The sequence below is a fragment of the Hetaerina americana genome, unplaced genomic scaffold (genome assembly GCF_022747635.1).
Source record: "Hetaerina americana unplaced genomic scaffold, ioHetAmer1.1.p SCAF_1, whole genome shotgun sequence".
NCBI lineage: Eukaryota > Metazoa > Arthropoda > Insecta > Odonata > Calopterygidae > Hetaerina > Hetaerina americana.
In genome coordinates, this window is record NW_027286069.1 from 2,375,394 (window position 1) to 2,390,830 (window position 15,437).

The 15,437-nt window shown below is 34.0% G+C and overlaps 1 protein-coding gene across 1 annotated transcript in view; it reads left to right on the forward strand.

The window, feature by feature from the left end:
• Positions 1 to 15,293, forward strand: part of nAChRbeta1 (nicotinic acetylcholine receptor beta1) — a 218,237-nt gene extending 202,944 nt beyond the window's left edge. Inside the window, exon 8 of the mRNA XM_071584697.1 lies at positions 9,232 to 15,293. Coding sequence (XP_071440798.1) covers positions 9,232 to 9,396 — 165 coding nt within the window. The 3' untranslated portion in view covers positions 9,397 to 15,293. The remainder of the gene's footprint in view (positions 1 to 9,231) is intronic.
• The last annotated feature ends 144 nt before the right edge of the window (positions 15,294 to 15,437 follow it).

Sequence of the window (15,437 nt, forward strand, 5' to 3'; positions counted from 1 at the left end):
GAATTTCCACCAAGTGACGCCGGAAACTGTTTCATTTAAATACTGAAACGTTCCTTTCATTAATTAACCCGAATTTTGATTTTTTTTGTCCTCATTTTACTAGGTATTTCAATTTTTCTCGCAAGATGTCACAAGTGCAATGCATTTCTTTTCGATAATTCACACAGTTTCTATTACATACCTTTCAAAAATGTCCTCTTCAGGAACATAATTCTATTTTATTAACTTAGCGAAACCGCGGATTAGGTAATAGAGCACCATCTGGGAGGCACCGACGTCTGTCGACTCGTTTCTGAAGTCTTTCTTGAGGCCACTTATTGCAACAGCTTTGCCGTTGCAATATTGCTTTGCCCATGTTCTCTTACGACACTTTTAGAAACTATTCCGGAAATGATGAAGAGAGAGACCTTCCACGAACGGGATGCGAGCAGAATTGGCCCTCTATACGTTCCAGAATCTCGTTTGGTGCTGGTATAGGCTGCGGAGGCTGGGTTGTGAATGCGGACGGAAGAGAAATCCCAATTTTTCTAGAAAAAGTCAAACAAGAGTGTCGTATAAACTTGGACTCTAATAATTTAAAAAAAGTTTCTTCACATGTATCGCGCGTATTACCACCACTTCTAAGAATAACGGGAAGAAAAATCCGAAGGGTAGAGATTTCGACTCCGAAAATAAAAAAGAGAATGTAGCCATCATTTTCTTTCATTTCGTAGTGTATACGTTTCCTCTTTTGGGCAGCTAAACGGCTAGTCCCACATCCGCCCCAAGGTTGTGAGGCGAGGCGATCAATACTCCACGGGGAAACAGTAATGGTAGTTCTATTCTCAGGTAGTAGTAGGATTTTTGTTTTCCAAGTCGGTGGGAGGTTGCGTGTGAAATTTTTTGTGCCTATAGGATGGATGGGGTTACTAGGGCAAGATGGGAATTAGAAAGAGAACATCTCGTTGGAAATCGAAAAGAAAGACGCCCACTAGTAGACTACCCCGATCGGAACTAGCTTCCGCATGATCCTCGATCCGCAGCAACTTTGAAAATTCTCGGGAATTCAACTGAGCTGATAAACGTAAGGGAAAAAGAAGTACGCTAGCCACCGCAACTATGAGATCTCCGACCTCGATTGTTGTTCTTTTGTTTTATAAATACGTAGCTTATTTATGAGCTAGGCAATTATTATTACTAGTCATAATATAAGTGAGAGCGTGACTGTGGAACATTTGATTGTTTAGCTGTGCAATTAAGTGCTGTTAATTGCTTGCTATTAATGCACACAGCGTTTTGCTTTAATGCGTGCTTCATCGGAAAACAAAGGATTCCTGGGCGTCAGATAAAACTTAAGTCCTTTCTCTAAGCTGTCGTAGGTGATTTGCGAGGCATGTGGATAGATTTTTACGCAGGAAAAGTCTCGAGGGGTCCCCTCGGCCACTCTTGTCCCCTTCGCCGCTGCCCCACAGGATGGCGGCTCGGCGGACAGCGATAGCGGAGGGAGGCGAGAGGAGTCGAACGCCTGGTAGTCATACTCGAAGCGCGAAGAACGAGGCTTTCAGGCAAGTGAGTGTTGAAGTCGCAGGCGAAGAGTTAGGGGAGTGTGGTCCTTTACCTGGGGTCTCTCACTTAGCAGTACTGGCGCCTCCACGCGCACTCGACGTTTGAGTTTTATTCGGAGATTGTTTTGTAGAACTTCGTTCTGCCTTGTGTCTGTCTTAAAGCAATGCAGGTTGAGTATCCCCTAACACTATGTCTGGGGTTGGAAGGGCTCCGCATGCTGGAATATTTTCGTATGGTCAAATAATAAGAGATAATAGCTGTGATAGGACTCAAGTATAAACACGAACCCATTTACGTGTAATTCACACTTGGTCCAAATATAAATACTATACGAGACAGTAGCGGATCTAGAAAACCTCTGAGGAGGAAAGAAAATTTTAAAAATGAACAAAATAATTTTCATTTTTTCTTCCTACTATTGAAGAGCAAACTCATTTTAATTTTTAAGTTATTTGCACTGAAACAGACACTGCAGTACAATCTAGGGTAGATAATTTTATTCTTGGGAGGAAGGGCATTTAAACTTCAAAATTAGTTCCAGGTATATAATTAATATTTCTTTTGAATTTTATTTAAGCCAAAAATATTCCTCTATCCCAGGTTGAGAGTTTGAAGTTGCTAGGGCAAGTTTGAAAAAGGCAGAAAAAATGGTTTAGGGAAATATTGAAAGGTACTGGAATGTTGAAGGTCATGATAGAATGTAGAATGTTGGATAAGCTGAGTAGAGATAGTGAGAATAAGCTTTTTAGACAGCGAGAAGGCAGGGAAAAGGTTTGCTGAACTGAAGAGGGAAATAATATAGCATGAAGTTCTTGCAATGTATAGAAGATAAAAGCCAAATTCCAAAGAAACTGCGGGAGATGCCGCAACAGTAACTTTTAACGGAGTCATCCGCTAATGTGCATTTCAATGCAACAATTTCAGAGTGTAAAAATCATCCCAGTCAAGGCGAATGATTTTTACACTCTGAAATTGTTGCATTGAAGATAAAAGCCGTTATGGACCGTCCAAAACCTATCTTGATTGAATGAGTGTTGTCCCATTGCTATTGTGACCCACAAACTGGCTCTAAATTTATTTTAAAAACAGAATGAACGAAGATTCCCTTTTGTAGCATTTGCTTTGGGTACTTTTGGGAAATGCATTCCAGCTCTTTTCCTACCATCTATATGAGGTGAAAGTAGGAAAGAAGCTAATATTAAGATGAAAAAAGGATTGGTGGCTTTACTTGCAGAGAAGAAAGATGCTGGACAAGAATATTAGTCACCATTATGGATACAATGAAAGATTAGCAACATGTAGAAGAATAAGATTAAAACTAAGATAACGGTTTGCAGCCAAATTTGAGAGGGCAATCTTCAAGTAAGACTAGGGAAAAGCTAATTGGAACAAGTAGAAGATTTTTCTATTTTGGTCACTAGCTATGGGAGAAGGAAGAGGAAGAGAGGTTTAGAGTAGAATAGGAATGCTAAGGAAGGATTTCTATCAGAAGAATCAACTGCTGATTGTAAATAGTACTACCATGATCAAACAAAGTGATTCATCAAAACTTATGCATGGAGTCATCAATGGTATGAGTTCTAGATGATGGGAGTGGTAGAGAAAAGAATATTAGAGGAAGTGGTAATGTAATGCTTCAGAAAGATGATGAAAATGCAATAGGTACACAGAATAACTAATGAAGTACTTTGATAGTGTGTAAATAGAGAAGCCTATGGAGGGTACTAAGGAGAAGAAGAGGGAAACTAATTGGACACATCCTGAGATATATTAGAATACTGAATATAATAAGTATAAGGATATATTGAGGGGAAAATAACCAAGGAAGCCCAAGAATAAACTATAAGGAGCAAATAATCAATAATATCAGTTCAAAGAGCTATGAGGGAATGAAGATATTGGCAGAGAACAGGATAGTGGAAAGGAACAGGATTGGAGAGCTGATTTTAATCAAACCTCGCCGCTGATGATTCAGTAATTATCCAAATGGTTTAATTTCAAGGGAAGTCTTCAGGATATACGTAATAATTAGCAAATATATATGAATGGGGCACTTCCAAATATGTGCATGCTTAAAATGTTTCTGCAAAATATCCTTAGATTATAACCTCACAACTACTTCAACATATAATTGGAATTCTGCTTTAGATGCCAAGTAAAGGGTTTTATCTCATTCAGGAAGTTTCTTTCAATGATTGCTCTCATCTTTAATAATATGACATCAGGAGAAGTAGGAACCTCAAGAGATTCATATGGTTTTACCTTTGTACTTGGGACTTATCTCCCAGCATGTTTCCAAAAAATATATATGAGAAATATTCATCCTTAGAGATGCACATAGAAGATGTTTTCTCCTTCCAGGATACTGCCCATAATGGCATGAGGAGGCTTCAGAGACAACCTTCAAGTATTGAAAGTTCATATGACACTAGATCAAAAATAAAAGAAAATAAACTTGGCCAAAAGTTATATATTTTTGAAACATTTCATAGATTGTAATCTCCTGTGTCTGTGTGTATTATGAAATGATTATACCAACTGAAATATTATACTGATCAATTAATATATCCAGTAACAATTTTACATCATTGTGATACATGAAAAAATTATGCATATTTGTGATGATAAAATCATTTAATTCAGTTGCTGCAGTAAATATTTTAATACCACATGCAATGCATGCCATTTAATCATAGGTTTTTCAACTTGAACTGTGGTCCTACATGCTTCCCAGGCTCCCTCCATTTTTTTTTAATTCCATGATGAAACCAATAGCTCCCCATTGATATCTCATCTTAAATGTATTTATGTCCTATGTCTTAATTGTCCCCTTGTCCCCTTATCTTGTAGATCTCCCTTCAGTTTCCTCCCATTACCCCTTAAAAATGGACCTACTCAATCGAGTGATGTTTCTCTTTCATCCCATGTGATATTTTTTTATATTTTCTCAATTTCTGTATACTTCATTTCTTACTTAATCTGTCCTTAATCTGTCTGTGCATTTCATCAATCCAGTCCTCTTATCCATTATTCATTTCCAATTCAATATTTCAGAATCTTCCTAGGTTTATATGATCCACTATGAAAAATGTACAATTGTACCTAGTTTGACGCCTCTGTGCTGCTCTTGTCTTTGGCCATCCTGTTGACTTTGTACTTCTGGGACTTCCAGAAGTTTTCTGGAGGACTTCAGAATCTTCTGTCTTGAACATCCTTAATTAAGTAAACTTCATGAATTACACTTAACCATCATATTCTAATGATTTCTAACTTTAATTACCTACTAATCAATTAGCATCCACTTTCTCAATCAATCATGTTTCTTAAAAGAGTAATAATTATACTGGTTTTCTTTTTTGTAAATGAATCCTAAATTTCCAGTTGAAATGTCAGGGAGTTTTTATAGCGCAGGAAAGTAAGAATGTTTAAAATGCTTTCCCAGAAGATACCTACTGTGTGACTTTTTCCTGCATCACATTAAAGTATCTTACAGTCTGCAAATCATTTGCAGCAATATCTTGTTAGCTGGTTATTGCAGTCAGAACATGCATTCCATGTTCCTTAGTAGTTTTTAGGATCCAACTTTTCAAGAGACTTAGGATCAACTTGCCAACTTCAAGGTTACAATTATTAACTTTACTGATATTTTTTGGCAATTTAGAAGCATGAAGAAGTAAACTCAAAAGAACAGATTCCTTTTTGTCTTTTAATTTATATTTTCCTGCATTATTTCTACATTATGATCTTCTCAAAATTTTTGAAAAATATTTCACTCCATTTTTTAAGGTTTGCAGCATGCCCTTCTTTATAATATGCTCTCTAATGACTTGTTAATTGTTCTTGTTTGCTTAGGGAACCTCATTTTTTCTGTCTTTCATTGTGCTGTTAAGTTCACCTCTTATATAGGGACTTTTTTCCTTCATCTGCTTAATATGCATAACAGATGAAAATGGGCACTGTCAAAATCTAGTACCAGCATGAAAATGTATTTTTTTATATCTATATTGAGTAGCTTAGTACAAACAGTTTTATAAAGAGCTAGTTTACATAACACTGCTCAGAGAACAATACAATGTACTGTATCCAAAGAAGGATTCATAATTTATTTTTTGATCACTGCCAAAGTCTCTGCAGTTTCATGTTCAGATCTTTCTCTTTCTTCTACTTGAAGAATTGTATACAGTGTTGATTCTATCATATGTGATGTCCATATCACTTCCGATTCCCATATCCTCTCCACTCCCTGCTATTGCATACATATTTGCAAATTCTCTTTCTGGAATATCAACAAGTCTACTTAAAACATGTTCAAAATCTCCATCAGCATTCAAAGTATGTTGGATGTGTGCCTCAATAAAACACTCCTTAAATGCAAAAGCTATTTTAGCAAAAATTGTGTAAGCATTAGGCTCTGAATTGTGGATAACCTCTTCAATAATTTAAAGGGGTACTCATTAATGTTTTACACCTAATTTTGAGACTTTTTTCATTGAGTTTTATTTAAAATACCATTTCATCTGTTGATTACTCTGTTTGAGGCCTTCCAGATAGAATTTTCTCTTATTTGTTTTTTTTATTTTAGATTTATTGATGTAAGGTACCTATGTATTTGTTCTCCTCAACTCAATTGATGCTAATAGGCTATGGTTTTCTTTGACAATCTATTGCATACCTACTCATCATTATTGCTTTTGGAGAAAACAGTTGGGAGTGCGGGCCAGTCTATTGGTCCATGACTATGGATTCCTGTTTCCACTTCCCTTAATAATCTCCCATTGGTGCATTTTGCCACCGGACTTTCCATTTCTTTTATCATGGTTGAATTTACCACAGTTTGGCAAAAGTAATCCAAAATTAGCAAAAAAAAGTCATCACAGAAGACTATGATTGGCCTTTGATTAAGCATAATTATGTTTGTTGCAAACCTGTTTCATACTGTCTTTCTTGTCCTAACTTGGCCATTCATATTATTTCATCTATCAGACATTTTTGAGATGATGACCTAGGTTTAGCTGAGGCATCAATTAAGTAAAGAGTTCATTTTATTCTATGTCAGCTCTCTGAACATGCAATCTGATCTCCAGTTCATAAAACCATTGCAAAGGAAATCTATGCAACTAGTGAATTCAGGTTTGTTTAATTATCATTTTGGTCATCATCACCATTTTTGAAGCTTTAGGAGGATGAGAAAGAAAAATTGACCTAGAATTATCAAGTCAAAGTAAAATTTTGTAAAAAAAAACCGCAATGCAAAGCAGTGAATTGATCATGGTAATTATTTATCCGATTTTTATTCTGTAAAACTATTACTTTATATTTCTACCATAGTTTCTAATACAATAATATTGGTATCATGGTACTGCTGGATACAATTTAATTTTGTTTGATCAATATATTTTATATAATATTCATTCCAAATAAAGCAGCATAATAATAAAATGGTTGTTTGCTTAAAGAGTGGCTGCAAATTTGAGCGGGAGGAGGATGCATATTGTTTTGATTGGGGTAGATGACTCATAGAGTTTGTGGGATGAGAAACCTGTGAAAATGGGCAAAGCAATGAGGAGAAAACAAGAATTGGCATGGGTAAATAAACTCTCAAGCTAGGAGATTATAGTTGAATACAATTTAAGATTGTGACAGATTTGTGCCAAAATGCAAAATAAAAATGTCCAATAGATCCTATCACAGGAAGTTGGGTTGTATAATCTAGAAAGATGAAAAATTAGGAACCAATTGGAGTTTTTGCTTTGCACTGAGTGAATCTTAAAAGTGTAAAAATGAACAAGCTATTGTTCCCTTGCTTGCTTGCAAGCTATTATTCCCTTGCGTTCAATCATTATTCAAGCATTGCCTTTGTTTTGTGGCCTATTCTCAATGAAAATTGCTTGTTTTTGCTCACCTACATTTCTTCTACGTTGAAAAGTGGTAAATGTAATTGATTACAATATAGATTGATTGCAATGGGTTATACTTGAATGGCGTTTTATTGAGTAAATTGTGCCTTTGTTGTAGGAAAATTTATTGCTTTGTGCTTTGATGCCCATTTTTGATGATATCATGAAAAGGAACTTAAATTCAGACTTACTTGTCACCTTGCCTTAGTTCACCACTTGGCTCTATGAATGTAAGCTCAACTACCAAAACATAGCTTTTTTTAACTGTTCCATAGCGGTGCACTGGCCAATGACTCATTGTGTCCTGAATACAATGCTGGCCATCATTGGTATCCCCACATAATATATTACCCAGTGTTGTTAGTTAAAAACTGAATTTCTCCAACTGGATCTCCCATTACTGCAAGAGAGTACTGAAATGAGGAGGCCAAAGGCAAGCTCATAGGAAACATGAAGAGAGATGTAAGAATAGCTATATTTAAAAAATAATTATGGTTCTCATATTCAGTGACCATAAAATTTAGGGTTATTTTGTGTAGATACTTAAGGCTCATATATTTTTCATGAAAGATTTAATGAAGAGAAAGAGTTTTTATGTTTCTTAATTTATTCTTAGCAGGTGCCTGCATAGGTTAATATAAAATATGTTAGCCATGAACATAGCAATCAACCCAAAGGTCAATTTGGTAGGCGATGGTAGTTCACCCAGCACTAAGTCCAATGGTGGATTAACTTTACACATCAGGTTATGGGGACCAGTTCCTTTCCTTGTACTGGTTATGGTTTCCCAGGTAGATCTGGTAACCAAAAAAAATTCCAAGATTTGGGTGGAGCTGAGGGTACTTACAGAGGCATACCTGAGGATTTAACCTGGGCCCTCTGATCAGTTGTTCAACACTCTATCCCTGGACTACCATGACCTCTATAAAATATGTATATATTTCTATTTTAGGCAAAAGTTTCATTAGTTAAAGTTGAATATTAATGTCATTTTAAGTGCATAACTAAATGCAACATATATTTAGAGGCATGAAAACATCATCGTATTCATCCAAAATCAAAGCAAGAGTTAAAGTGAGGAATTACATCTTTATAGGCAAAGATATTGTTAAGATGGCCACCCGTCAGAAAAATTGACTGCAGCAAGATGTAAGTAAGTGCAATAGCATTTACAAGTAAATATGGTTGAATACCAATGATTCAATAAATCGGCCAATGAATTGTCAAGATTAATGGTAATTTAATTCTCAAAACTGACAGCCATACATTTAAAAAAGTACTAATTTTCTAGATATATACATATTTTCATATTAGGAGCCAGTTCATGTTTCAAGGAGCACTTCTGTAGTTCTAAGAACTCATTTACATTACAAAAATAAAAATATACATGCTAGGGTAAAGGACAGTAATGGTAGAAAACGTCTGGTATAAAAAACATTTGTCTTCTGGTCGGTGCCTCTGGACACTCCCACCAAAGCCATTGCTGTGATTTTGGGTTCCAGAACTTTCTAAAAAAAACTGTGAGTGTCACAGAAATAAAATGGAACCCTTTCTCTTCTAATGTGTGATTTCCACATGCAATAGCCTAATAAAAGGTGAATTCCTCCTGGCCTATCAAATTTATTATCCATTTGAATACTAAAATTAGTGGAATCAACAAATCCATTTCATTGATGCCTATGGTTTTCATTTTTATGTCTGTTATGGAGTGGATAAATGATGATTAATGCATTTGATTATGGTGCAGTGGTAAGATATTGTAATGATTCTGTTATTCTTTTCCTTTCAGATACGTGAGGACTGGAAGTATGTAGCCATGGTGATAGATAGGCTCCAGCTCTATATCTTCTTTATTGTGACAACGGCTGGGACTATAGGCATTCTGATGGATGCACCACACATATTTGAATATGTAGATCAAGACAGAATAATTGAGATCTACAGGGGAAAATGAGAGCTCTACTGTATAGTTCTCTCAGTGTCTTCATAGTGTTGGGTGCAACGATGTGGTTTCTCTCCCATTTTTATACATGATTATACATACCTCCATTCGTCCGGCCTGGTCCATCTTCTCCCTGGGAGGGAGAAAAGGGAGAAGATTGGACTAAGAGGTGTCTGTTCAGCTTGACCAGCTAGATGGGGCTGTTTGCCAAGAGCAGAAAACAGCCATTGTTATCTGGGGTCAAGTAGCACTAGGCTGGAATTGACGGAGAAGAGGCAGTAGGTGTACTGGAGTGCCGTTTTACACTTGAGAATCCTTTTTCAGGTCCACCTTCCTCCCTCCATGACCTACAATGAGCTGGTTGATTCATTGTTTTGCAGATCCAAAATTTTTAAGAAAGCAAAAATACCACCAGTAGAAGAAACTAAGTCTGTGGAAAAATGTCTTTCTAAATTTGAAACAGCGAAAAATAACTCAGAGTTTTTTTCAGTGAAAATATTTATGATGAATGACAAAGAAGAAAATGAAGATAGCTAAGAGTCATATTTTATGTGGTTAAAAGTGAGTGTGACAATTTCATGGCCAATTGCAGTGTTTTAATCCTAAAAAATGAAGTTTTAAAAAGTTATGTTTATGCCCCAGTTAAAATTTTTCGAATGCATGTACTAGTCCAAGTGATTCCTTGTCAATGGTTTCCTTTGAGAGAGTGAGAATGCGTGTGTGAGGAACACTGGAACTGAAGTGTTAATGGAAAATTTTCAATTTTACATAAGACTCCTTCATGATTCAAAGGGAAAAGAAAAACCATGTGCTCAAACTTAATTATATATAGAAACTCTTATTATCCTAGGGGAGGGTCTACAACATGTTAAAATTTGCCTCCTGTTGTTGTTGAAGGGAAAGGTGGGGGACACAAAGGAATGCACTATTCACTGTTAAAACCTCGGCCAAGCTTCCTTTACTAAGCTCTATAACTGTCAATGTATATTTAGGAGTGTGTTAGAAAAGGACAAAACTTTTATTAAGCTCGTATCTTTGTGGGTGCACTTAGGAGCTTAGATGACACCATGGTAGGCAAGTAGTTGCTTTGTATTTGCAAATGTCCTCAGAAGAAGCCCTTGATATATGATTCATTGGTACAAAGTTAGACTGGGGTACTCTTTCAAAAACATACACATGCATTAACACACCTGATCCCTGCTCAGTTACATATGAGGGAAAGTTACCAGGCATAATTTATGTGCTTGTCTGATGCTACTAGGGCATTATGAAAATATGGTGAAGGTTACCACTTTCAAGGAGTTATTTCTCTAAATTCTTTTATTACTGATTAGATTTTCCATAATAAGTTGGTCAATATTTTGAAACAAATCTAGTCTCTTAAATACAAAAATATCTATTATGAATCACAATTAATTTTGTAGAATTATGAGCATTCATAATTAATCCTAAAGATTTTGTCCAAGTAAAGAAACTACAGGAAATTTTTAAAAATTCATTCTTTTGCCTTTAAGACCAAACTAAAGACATGAATTCATTGAAACTCAAATGAAGGAGACAGTGGAATCTAGGCTGCCAATTATTATTACTAGTTCACACAATTTCAAATTATAGATAAAAAGGCATAGTTATCTAGCTAACATAAAAGATTCAAAGAGAAGAATACTCCATTCTGCATCTCAGTGAATTAGTTTCACTTTAGCCTCACCAACTCTGTTTACTGTTTTATATTTTTGAAACACCCACAAGAACAACACTCCTAAATAATAACAATAACAAATTATCCATAGCATAACATATCCGTCCAACAAAATGGATCTACCTACTGACAGCATTTGGTTGAAGCAATGAGTGTGACTTCTTAGGCACTCATACTTGGCAGGTTGATAGAAAGTCAAAATTCCCCAATGTTTTTCTGTATCAAGGAAGCTGCAAAGGGCTGCACAAGCAACTAATGAAAAGGCAAAGTTCTGATAATGAAAAAATGTGTGTTACATGTTTTCTAGAAATCCTTTTCTGGTTAAAATTTTGTTGTAAACTATTATCTACAGTGCAGAAAGTATTATCTACTTTGTGCTTAAAATACAACAGTTAAAATATGTATAGGTTCTTTGTTTCATGTTTTCAAAAATCATATTTCTTAAAAAGCAGTGCACAAGTTTAATAAGAATAATTTATTCAACTCTTACACAGCGAGGTGAAATCATTTTTGATGAATTTTATAAATTAGAGACTCAAAATATTTGGAGAAATATTCTCATCTGATTTGCCCATTTCTATTCCTAGTTTTGTAATGAACATTGACGACTACATTCACTGCAAATAAATGTATACAGAACAGTAGTTATAAACTTATAACAATAATTGGTAATCTATTCCACACATTTGCCAAAAAGAAAGCATCCAGTGGCATTCCAGGGCTTCCAAAGGGAATATTAATTTTTTACTAAATCTAGACACCCTTTTTGGAAATTGCTTTTCAGTTTTTTTTATGAAAACTTGTTGGTTCAGTCTTGTGCACATGCCTCACGACAACAACTCCCAATTACAGAAATACTTCTCTTTTGATGCTTCTTTCAATAGTTGATATTAACTGTATATATACTCACACAAACACATGCATTTGCATATATACATACACAAAAGCATGTATTCATTACTACATTTCAATTGTTTATGAAAATTAAAAGGCAAAGGAAGTATTAATATCAAAGAAAAATGATATAATAATAAAAAAGTTATGAGTTGTCTAAATACATGATAGACCCATAGGAAATTCACCACAATTTGGGCACAGTTTTGCAGTAACTTTGTTCCACATGCATGTTTTGAAAAGACTATTAATAAATAAATTGCAAATAATAATAATAACAAACAATAAAAAATAAGTCAAGAACAATGCTCAATGACTATCATAATATTTGAGAAGACGTTGTCGAATAGTGTGTTTGTTTTTTGTATATCAGTCTTCACAACCACAGTGAGTGTTCTTTGTTCCCTTCGTGTGTGAGAAGATGTTTGTTACATAAAATGCGCTGCCACAAGTGTTGAGTAACTTTATTGAAAAGTAACAACAAATAAAAATTACTAAAATAAGGTTGTTACAGCATTCTTGGCAGTCTTGAATGTAAATAGTTGGCTGCATAATTAATTAACTCGATGTCAGTGTGAAGTAGAGAAAGAGATGAATTGAGAGAAATGTGAAGGTGATAGTAACACGTCTACCTCCCCTCCTGTAAAGAGAAAAACATTTCCAAGCTACTAAAAAGAGAGAGAGAGAGAGAGGTATGAACACCTCTTAGACATTACATACTTCAGTATTGGTGGATAGTGGTTTAAGTAGCTGTTTTGAGACAACGATAAAAAATAGAATGTAACCTTTAGTCCATTACATTTAATAGCCTTTCTGGTTGAAAATATTGATTGAATGCTTTAATGATTGGTTTGCCTGTGTACTTTTAGTGTTAATAGCTCTCAAAAATGTGCGTGTGTGATATTTCCTTAAAGCACCACTCAACTACACATGCATAATTTGCACACTGGATATAAACATGGGGATAATCTGTGAAGTTTTTTTACTGATACATAGACAAGCACATTTGCATTCAAATGTGTGCACACACATTCCACACACAATTGCAGCCCAAGCTGGATGGTCCAAAAGCTAGGTCAATGTGGTGGAAAGCTGTCATGGAAGGGAAGAAAGTAATTAGAATCTTGGTCTAGCATTGGTCTTAAAATTATTAGTTGATATAATTCTTGATATATAAATATAATTGATCAAAGTTTTAAAGAATGCCTTAAATAATCAGCCATTAAATTGTATAATTGTATTACAATAGACTCAAGATATTCAGCAATAAAACCATATTATTATTTAATAAAAGCATTTACTAAGAGATAGAGAAATTAAATTACAATTAAACTAATATAGGTGCTCTGTTAAATGTGAGTCTAAAACCACCACGTACACCATTGAGCATGCTGTTTTCTTGAGGATATTTAATTTACAAGGATGGTAAATTAATTTCTTTTAAACAAAGCTCACACAAATGGAAGAATGATACTATCTACAGCATCAAATATTGTTATGTTTTGTGTGATGTCTTCATTTTAAATAATGGATTAAACAAATTGAATGTGTTATAAAACAATTTGTTTTCCTTCTCTTTGTTTAGAATGTATAATATTCCAAGTTCATAGAATCTGGATTCATTGATTAAAAGTAACGGCTTATTATAAAATTGGCGGCATACTAAATCAATTTTGTTCTGATTTTTAAAAATGTTTGAAATTGATCAATTATCAACAGATGCATGCCATAACTATGGGTTACCATCATTAAAGCCATGAAATATTAGTTGACCGATAATTTTAAATAGAAAATCCCATAAGCGAAACAAAAGAAGTTGCTCGCATGATAAAACTGGTACTGGCCAACTAGAGAGAGACTGAAACTAAGAAATGAGTGAGCTTGGAGAAGTTAGCTAAATAATAAAATAGTGTGTAGCATAATTGTTCTCCAAAGCCATGTGACATCAAAAGATGCACTGTTAAATTAGGTACCTATTGTTTGAATAAAATTGTGTCACAATTTTTAGACCTATGGTTGCCTTTATAGGTCACTAAATGAGGCTACGATATAAAACAAATATTTCCCATTTATAAGCAAAGAAATATCAAGTTTAAAATGAATTAAATGAAACCTTAAATTTTGCTCAATTTCTTTACAACATACATCCCTTATTTATTATTAATAATGGTAAATGAAGTTGCCCCTTCAATAATAAACCTTACCTTTTCTTACTTACTTTATGAAATTATAATTTCATCCATCAATAACCTAATATGTAAAACTGATTCCATCATTAGGTGATATCAGGCAAGGACTTTTCATGGACTCTTTAAATAATTATCTTATGTATTTATTGAATAAACCAACATTATGGAGGTCTAAAATGAAACATATTTTGGTTCATAAAACATTAGTTACTAATATTTTGGCAATGGATTTGTTATTTAGGTGAAAGTGTTTCCTAATATTTTTCAAAGTGAAAAAGACTTGTTTTAATTAATATTTTGAAAGACATACCTGAATAGGCAATCTCATTAAATTGCCAATAATGCTTAACTCACTGTTATTCGTTTGCACACTTAAGATATGCCAACGTAATTCCTATATTTTGATGAAACATTAAAACTTTTATTTCTACCTAATAAAGACATATTTGAAATTAATAGAATTGTTTAAATTGTATATACTTTAAATAGGAGGACAGAGACTGATTGAAATGAGGGATTTTATGAGTCACACAGAGTAAGGTGTATTGTGATGGTATACACAATACAAGAATATTACTCCTCGAATAAAAAATATGCGCCTAATAACACAATATTTAAGTAAAATGAGAAAAGCATCTTTGGTTAAACAACTCTTTTATCATCTAATTCCAGTGAAAAAGAAGTGCAAGAAGAGGAGGCAATGAAATAAAATGTTTAAATCTCTAAGATGGAAAACTGTAATATATTATTACCAACAAATATATATATATATATTCAATTTACACACACACATATATCTATTTTTTGTTTGTTGTTAAAATTAATAGAGAGTGGTTTGAGAAAACATTGAGGTATTATTATTTCTACATGTCCTCTTTAAGAAAGCTAGTTCAAACTCAATGACTGAATTCCTAAATAATACTTGAAAATCAAAAATCAATCAATACTTTAGTTATTGATATTAATGACTTATTCTCAATGCAGGATAATTTGGAACTCATCAATGCTTTAAAATTTGAATTAATTCAAGGAGATTACACATTGATTCATCTAACAAACACACAAGAAAAATCTTCTTTTAGTTTTGATTTTTTCTTTAACTTTAAAATAAAATATTTTATATTAATGTGTAAAATTAATTATGGTACTTGAATTTCATAGAGAAGATATTCAAGTGAGTGAGAGATAGTCTTCAGCAAATAAAATGAGCAGTACCTACTTACTGTTGCAAGATTTAATTTAAAGTACATAGTCTCCTTTGATGAAAAAAA